This window comes from Anser anser (genome assembly GCF_964211835.1).
Source record: "Anser anser genome assembly, chromosome: 1".
NCBI lineage: Eukaryota > Metazoa > Chordata > Aves > Anseriformes > Anatidae > Anser > Anser anser.
Window position 1 is genome coordinate 27,577,223 of NC_139720.1, and position 9,052 is coordinate 27,586,274.

At 41.6% G+C, this 9,052-nt stretch overlaps 1 protein-coding gene across 2 annotated transcripts in view; it reads right to left on the minus strand.

The window, feature by feature from the left end:
* Positions 1–8,593, minus strand: part of TES (testin LIM domain protein) — a 28,962-nt gene extending 20,369 nt beyond the window's left edge. Inside the window, exon 1 of one of the 2 annotated variants that reach the window (XM_083844213.1) lies at positions 8,334–8,593. In XM_083844213.1, the coding sequence (XP_083700339.1) occupies positions 8,334–8,360 (27 nt within the window). In that variant the 5' untranslated portion in view covers positions 8,361–8,593. Of the gene's footprint in view, positions 1–8,024; positions 8,181–8,333 lie in introns of those variants that run through there. The other variant, XM_083844214.1, reaches the window with a different exon arrangement.
* Positions 8,594–9,052: the final 459 nt, after the last annotated feature.

The window sequence follows — 9,052 nt, forward strand, 5'->3', positions numbered from 1 at the left end:
TTTTCCCCATAAATGGGAGTATGGGAGAAGGAGACAGATAGGTCAGCTGAAATACTGCCAGAAGAAGGTTTCTACTGCCATTAATTTTCATTTTACAGCAAAAGCTATCTAAAACCATCTGGTATTACTAACATAGCCAATATGGACTTAAATAGTCTGAATATGGAAGATAAATGACTGACATCATCCATTGCATGCTGTGTGATTAAATAGTTCTCAAAGGTAAAGAAATTTATATGGTTACAGCAAAGTGAGAGTAGCTGCAAATCTGCCCTATTTCAGTTCAGACTAGAATCCAGTATGAAAAGTTGACTAACTTTATGTTACAGCCACATGTAGAAGCTGACTGTCATCTTGAGCTCGAATGGTCCAATCTGAGTGTCTAATAGTTTGTTCACATGGGTAAGAGAAAGATGGCAGTTGGTATAAAGTAGTCAAAGCCTGGATTTTCCAAAGTGGTTAACTGAAATGGTTAGCTTTATTGAACACGACCAAGAACAGAAGTCCAAGAGATCCCTTTTCCCACCCCTACTGAGTTAAATCCTCCAGCAAATGTTAGTCTGGCTTCTTTGCCATTTTAGAATACTAATTTCAGAATTTGTATTCCTTTAAGTGTTGCGGACTTCAAGGAGCATGAGAAGACAAGTATCTCCTTACATAGGATGCAAAAAAGCCCCAAAATATGGACACAAGTAGCCATGCATGTAAAGATAGATGGCCAGTTTAGTCTGATAACAAGTGAAATTGTGCTACGCTAGCTATAGTTTCTGCTATGCTGAGAGGTATTGATAAGTCTGTATAACAAATTTGTTCCTATGCAGAATGAATTGTGCCACCATTCACAGTGCTGGTAAAAAAAAAAAAAAGTTGTGATGAATGAAGAATTATCTTTAAGTCATTAAAGAAGTGCAATGTCACAGAACTCAATATTACCGTTTTTCCTGTAATTATCAAAGATAAGCCCTAAGAAGTCTTGGCTGAATTAAAATATGAACTCACAGCAGTTAGTTTTTAAAGCTTGCATATACTTGCTTTTAAGGATGATACATTATTTCAAGTTGAAAGGTCTCTCTGGAGGTCATCCAACTACCCAGGAAAGAGGAGGTACAACTAAATCAGTTTTGGCAAGACTTTGTCCATTTTGCAGATTCAACAACCTATTACAATGCTGGACCACACAAGAAAGAAAGTCTGTATGTTTAATCATAATTTCTCCTGTTGCAGCTTCTGTCTACTTTCTCATATTATCACTGCACAGTTACTAGTCTGATTCTGTCTTTTCTATTTCCTCCCACTAATTAGCTAGACACAAGTGGTACCAAGAGTATTCTGTCAAAATTCCCCTGGAAGTCTGGAATTATTTTAGCAGCTTTTTAATAGTCATCATACCCCAAATACAGCCTTCAAATAATGCTAGCTGCACAGAACTTCCTGTCTGTTTAAAGAGGAAACACTGAGGTACAGTGGTAAGAAGGTAGGAGAGGAAGCTGTAAGAAAATGGAGAAGCTCAACTTGATGTTTCTAGGTCTCCCTCCCACATTTCTTTTACATCCTCTGAGCCTCAGCAAAAGAACAGAGCCGAGCAGGGGATTACTTCCTCATCCTTTCTCCCCAGGAGGGAACTCCTGCATCACCTGGCAGACGTTTTTGTCTTTCACCTTGCCATGGACAGTACTTTACAGCACAATAATCTCTGCAGAAGAACACAAGTAATTCCACTGTTTGAGACCTCTCCTGAATTTAAAAGGTTGTGGCTATATGGTGAGCAAGTTGTCATTAGCACACTTGAATAACTAACAGTGGGGCACAAACCAGACCTAAATAATCTTTCCTATCCTTTTTGCAGCTTTCTCCTCTGCCCTTGAACATTCCAAGAACAGAATCAAAGAGAATTCTCCTAAAGCCATTCTTGAGTTTACTGTTAAATCCCAAGGCTCATCTCGTCTGAAGATTACCCAGCTATTAACTCATTCAGTTGTTAGTGGGGCCATATAAGATGGTGTTTCCCATCTCCAATACAGACTTGGAAAAATAAATAAATAAAAACAAACTGTACAGCACAACAGGAGAGATTTCTAACAGAGTCTAACGTAGCTTAGAAACTTTCAAACAAAGTCAAGGTTAAAGCCAAGCATTGGAATGGGAGGGAAAGACAGTGAGAACAAAACCACATTAAAATGCAGTCTTGGGTTGTGCATGTTTTTTATTGCTGAAAACTGATCTTGCATTTGTGTAACCCATACCTGCAGATATCTTCTCTGGTTGGGAAACACAACAAATTGGAATTTGAAATAGGTTACAGCATTTAACAGCTCTTCTCTTTTTAAAGTTTATTTCTCATAATTCCAGAATGGTAAGGATAAAACAAATATGCTTTTATGAGAGAGCATTGTCCAAATATGACTTTTAAGAGCACTGTATGAGAACAGAGGGGGAAAAAAATAGTGAAGAGAAATATCCCATGGACCCTTCTATATTTGTTATTTCTTAACTTGCCTAATTTTATTTGATGGCAAGTCTGTTCTAGTTATTATTATTTTTAATACGTATTTAGATCTAGGGAAAAGTTGACCAGGATTATGATGCAGAAGCTCTTGTAAGGAAGTCTATTTGCACAGAAAGAAGGATGCCAAGAAGTGTCTGCATCCAAGAAAAACATTTGAAAGATACTCTGAGAAGAACAAACAGAAGTGTAAATCAAGAAGCTACAACAGACTACAACAGTATACAAGTACTAAGATTTTTTTTATTGTGATGTGTTTAGCTGAATATCAAACAGTTCAGAGTATAAATATTTAAGACACTGCTACAGTCTACTGTCAAAAGACTAACAGCTACTAAAGATCTCAAGTAGATAGAAAATAAGTGGTGTTTATTCATAAAGTCCTGTATTGTGCTAAGCTTGAGTGCAGTTGACAGGCACTGTAACACTGTCTACAAATCCCCAGTAAGCACCATTCCTCACCCAGTGCTGCTGAGCAAACTCAGTTACTGTCCTTCCTCTGCTGCTCAGCCCTATGCCTCTTGGAAGGACTGGGCTTCAGAGCATGGATCACTAGAAAAAGCTAATCCACTACAAGAACGCAGGTCACCACCACCTGTTACTTCCAGCCTTACATAGCTTAGTGGCTTATGATAACCTCCAGAACAAGAAATGTTGAGTACCTTAAAGCTCCCCACAAATAACTTCTTGTAATAGATGGTTTTGTAATTACGTCTCCCAGGTTCAAAGCCTCTTCTGATTTAGGCTGCAGAGATTATCTCTCATCTTGCTTAGAAGAAGGGGTAATAATTGAAAAACTCAAGTGTTTGTTTTCATGTTACATGTGTATTTTGCTCCAAAATCAGTGCTCTTGCCCAGCTGCATCTTCTAATATTAGGTTTTCAAAAGCAGACCTGCAAATCTACCCCAGCTCAAGCCAATGCTTTCAGAAGCAGAAGCTAGATAGCCTCAAACTGAAAACAAGGCACAAAGGGAGAGGTAAGCTTAAAAACAAACAGACCAGAGATGTAAATATAAACATGTCTATTTAAAAATATATCTTACTGTATAAGTGTTATACTTCATAATGTGCATTTCCCATCCACCCCATGACACCTGTGAACTTTGTATTTGTTAGTAAGAAATCATTAATTTGCAGAACACTTTCATTACATTTCCTTGAGGTGAACAGAATGCATTTTTAGCCACTTTTAGCAATAAAAAATGTTCATGGTTACTACTTGCATTATTGTTTTACCTAGAGAAAATATTTTTTTTTCCAGGAACACTTGCAGAAACAGCTCGTTATGCCTTCAATGACAGAATGTCATAGTTTAAAGCATGCTAGTTTTCCATCTCACCACTTATACTTGGCTTGTGATTATGCCAGGCAAAGAAGTTTTACCTGATCCTACAAGTCAGGCAGTCCTGCATCCAAATTGTTCCTTGGCTTGCTCTCCAGGCATTTCATGGTATTTTACGGTCAAACACCTGGGGAGTACTCTCACCACAGGGAAAAAAAAAGTCAAAGGTTTAATTTAACCTTGCTGTCTTTGTTATTTTTATGTCAGTCCTGGATATCAGCTTGGCAAAGGCGTGCATTTATACAGGTATTCCAGGCAACAATTCATATCAACACAATATTGACACTTTTCCCTGCCAAGTTTGAGGGTGAAAAAAAAAACGCATAAGAAAACCACAACAGGAAGTACTTGCTCCATTTTTTTGTTAAACAAACTTAACCAGTTCTTCTCACATCTCCATACTTGCTTTCATACTTCTCCTCATAGGCAAATAGGTTCATATGTGGATTTTTTTTCCCCCTTGATTTTACTACACTTAAGAAACAGTGAAAAAAGCTCTTGTATCATGGGTTTCCACAGCAGTAACACCAAAACAAACAGTGATGTCAGCAGGAAGTGTAACTCAACAGATATTACTAAATCATGCTTTGCAGAAGATGACAAAGTTGACTTTGCTCCTATGCGTACTTAACTCATTCATGTATCAGAGAGCATTACAGATGTTTACTTAGTGATGTCTACAGAATTCTGTTTGGTTTTCCACAATAACAGAACAAACAGTCTCACACACATAGTGAACTACACAGACATACCACACTTGGGAACAGTTGCACCTCTTCCCCTGAACTCCTTAGCCCCCTTTCCATAACAGAGTTCTTTCTACAAAGCAAGCATTATACCATGAAAGCTTATACAGAACAGACTCCATGACAGATTCTTATTCTGCCCAGTAAAGCATGAGACCATGCTGCCAGCAGGACTGTGACCTACTGATTCATTTTAAGAAGTTCACTGAGGTGAAAGACAGGGCAAAAATCCACACTAGCCGAACTCTGTTCTAACAGGGTCTCTAAGAAAGCATTAAATCTTCATTTTCCCTATACCCCCTAAAGTGAAGTTCAAGAACACAGTGTATATTGTATTTGGGAGAAATAGTGGTCTGTTTGCTGCACAAGTACTTTCCAAGCTACAGCTACTGTTCTCAGGCTTCAACTCTGTTGTACAAAGTTATCTTCATGCTCCTAAAAACAAAACAACAAATTCAGTTCATTCCAAGGAAAAGAAAGTTAGCCTGAAACTCCTTCATCTTTAGAGCGTAATAGTAAGGAATTGGACAGTGTTTACATCATAGCTAAAAAAGTTGCCATCCAACTGTGCTTTTCCTACATTATTCACTGCTAGATGTATGCCAGAGTTCTTATTTTGTGTCTAAGAAGCATGGCAACCAGACTGCTTCCAAAACTTACATATGTATACCCACATGTAGGGACTAATATGTTCTCCATATATTCTCTGTCCCGAAAATTCAACCCAAAATTTTTTTTTTCCTGACTGTGGTTGTCCAGAACCCAGGATTCATACCAAAGAGCCATCAGTCTACACGGCAGACTTGCCTCCTCCAGCCACTTGTGAAGACAGTAAGCGGAGTTTTACAGCACAAAGAAGAAACTAAACCGAAGAAGTTAAATTAGAAGTCTGAGCTCAAGCAATCCAATCTCCAGCCAAACACTTAAGCAAGGTATGTTACACATGACTGCTGTTTTTCCTCTCACATGACAGCAAAAATATAATTTATTTACGGATAAAACAATAGGTTTGAAAGTGTGGTAGGTGAGGCAGTAGTTCCTCCTGCAGGACAGGTAAGTTGTTCCAGGTCTATTGCTCTGCTGGAGGGGAAGCAATGCCTGCCAGGTCAACTGCACTAGATTTTTTAATCAGGAAAAAAATAGAAATCTGATGTGAACACTGAAAATAGACTCTGAGATACTTTTCTAAGTGTGAGTTTTTTTGTACAATCCCAGACACCTAGATATAGCTACACTATTCACAAAGCTGCACATTTTTCTCCAGTACATTAAGAACCCCTTGAAAGCCAACAGCAGTTGTCCGAAGAGCCAGAGTAGAAGCACACAGCTGAAAATTGGACTCAAGGACTACTGACACTTGAAAAAATCTTAGAAGTGTCACCTTGGAAACTTCATCTGGAAGTTTTCTAGAAGCAGAAAGAGTCCATTATATTACCCAGTTATAATGGAACAGTTGTGGGTGGGGGAAGAAGCTGTCTTGTTACAGAATCAGCTGGGTGTTTGAGCCTCCACACCACACCCTCCTTCACTGGGCACTCAGTTCCCTTTGTTCAGCTGAATCCATGAGTTATTGAACAGCCTGCTTCTACATTCCGATTTTTGAGTTTGGGGAGTAATGGAGCAGCAATGCATTTAGTAACAGTGAGGCAATTCCTGCTTTCCTCTGTTCAGTCTTAGAAACTCCTGCCCACCAGGAATTTATTAGTTTTTTTTTTCCCCCTTCAGATTTTATAAAAGAACTCAAGTTATTTCTCTCCACGGTGCAGTGCAGAAGGATGGAGGTAGGAACTCTGACCTGTGGTTAATCCTCTGCTGGAGGTGGACACAGAAATCTGATGAGGCCATCTCTACCTCAAGAGAGGCTTCTCTCAGAGTGGCTTTCATAAACTTGACTGAAAGCTTCCCAAAATACTCTCCCACCTTCCAAGAAAGATGGAAGTTGGCAGAAAACAGGAGAGAAGTAAAAGTTAAGGAAACAAACAGGGATAGAATGGAGATTAGGAGATGTAGACTGAAGACATGCAGCTAATGCATAGTTGATGTGACGTATTATTTCATTTCAGCATACAAAATCTGAAGAAACTCTGATTAAGTAAATATCACTAATAAACAAAAAAAGGATTTATTACAGAACATAACTTTACACTGGAAAGCTTCCTTGTTCATCTTGATGCTGACACAGATCATTGTCTATTCTTTTGGAAAATGTGCTTTACCTACATTATAAAGGGAAAAAACTTGATAAGGAGAGGTGAACATGGGAGAAAGTACAAAGAATAAAAGTGGTTTTCTGAACATGTTTTATAGAAATTAAGCAAACACGAAGGTCTTTATTAATGCTGCTAAAAGATGTTTTATGATGTAAAGCTGAATAGAAAATAATTCATATTTTCTATAAACAGAGCTATGCTCGTTTCTTTTATTGCACCAGCTTCTACATCTGTTTAGGTGCATTCAGAAAGTCTTTGAAGTTGATGAAAGAATGAAGGACAAATGAAGAAAAGTAAGACAAGAGCAGTCAAGTAGACTTTCAACACAAGACTGTCCAATAATTACACTGCAATTTAAAGCATACTTTCACCTGCTGTAAGTTTATTCAACCCAGGATTCTATTATCAGCAGAACTTTATTGATACTTCACACCACCTATTTACTTTCACTTGAGATTGAGAAATTCTGAATAGGAATGCTGCATCTTCCACAAGTACGCACCTCTCCTGGAGTTCAAATAACTCTCAGTGAACAAGCTCTGTCATGCCATCGCTCAGAGAAAGCTGTAACTCAAGGCTAACCTTCTTCAGCAGGGTTCAACCCTGAGGTAACTGATAGCCTTCCATGCCGTACAGCTACTCTGGTATCTGAGCCAGTTCCTAGTTTCTAAGTTGGAACAACCATACAGGTATATATGAAGGAGCATATGCACACTTAAAGTTACTACACTTTAACATAACTTGGAAACAAAGTCATGCACATCAATAAACTGTGTATTTCAGAAGACTAATTTTCATATACCCACAAGGGTATATGACAATTGTACCCACAAGGGTATATTTCACATACCCACAAGGGTATATGACAATTATACCCACAAGGGTATATTTCACATACCCACGAGGGTATATGAAAATTATACCCACAAGGGTATATGTGGGTATATTTCATATACCCACAAGGGTATATGAAAGGGTACAGATTTAATCCACGTACAAGGCTCCTTCTACTTTCACAGCCTCTGTTACAAAACTTTGCTAAAGTGCTTCTTACAAAATAACTGTTTTTACTTCATTTATTACAATTAATTCGCAGCAGCACACGAAGCAAAGACTCAGAGGCGTGCCCTGATGAGCTCAGTGCTACACTGGGGGTTTTAAATAGCGAGTTTTGGAACAAGACCTGGTACAACTGGATTATATGGCAGTTTCTGCTACTTACCCTTCACCGTTTGCCGGTTTGCCTCCAAACCAACTACTCAATACCTCTCAGAACAGCACAAAGAAGGTAAAGAGCCACCCCACTTCCTACGCGGAGGGCTGGCGATGCTCATCAGTGACACACCAGCTCGGAAGTTAGCTCCGGGGACCAGCACTGCGGGCACACCCCCCAGGTCGGGCACGTCCCCACGTCCCCAGACCCCCCCCCAGCAGCCCTGGGGACCCCCATTTACCTGCGGATCCCTCCCCTTGCCCTCAACCGGAGGCGGGCGGCCACGGGGCGCGACCCCCGCCCGGTCCCCGCCCTTACCTTCTTCACTTTGCTCTCCAAGTCCATGCCGCTGCCGCCGCCGCCGCCGCCTGGCCGGACACCGCTGCGCCTGTCGCGATACCGAGGCTGTCGCGACGCCGCCGCCCCACACACCCCGCAGGCGCCGCCGCCGCGCTCCGAACTTCCGCTGTGCCCTGCGGCAGCCGCTGCCTCCGAACAAAGGCAGCGCGGCAGCCAATCCCCGCCCGCCCCGCCGGGCCGACGGCCAATCGGGAGCCCCGCCCCGACAAGCCCCGCCCCGCCCGGAGGCCGGCCCCAGGCCCGGCTGCGGAGGCTGGGGAGGGCAGGGGGGAGGCTGGGGGCGAGGGGAGGCCCCGGGGGCCTGGGGGCTGTGGTGCGGGCCGTAGAGGGGGGGAAGATAAATTAATATGGGGTTGGGAGGAGGAAGGAGGGAGGGAGGAGAGGGTGAGCCTCGTGGAGGACGCTGCCATGTGCCCAGCAGCTGCCAGCCTCCGTTGCACGCCTGTGTAGAAGGGGATGGGGTTTCTCCCTGCTGCCACGGGGCCCACAAGTCATGCAGAACAGTTTCACAGAACCCTACAACAGTTGAGGTGGAAAAGACCTCAAAGATCATCCAGTCCTACCTGCAACCCAACACTGCCAAGTTCACCACTTTATTCCACCTGAATCCACTGAACAGATTTTGGCTCTCCAGGACCCGGTCTCATTGTGTGTCACTGCACATTTTATAGGACTGA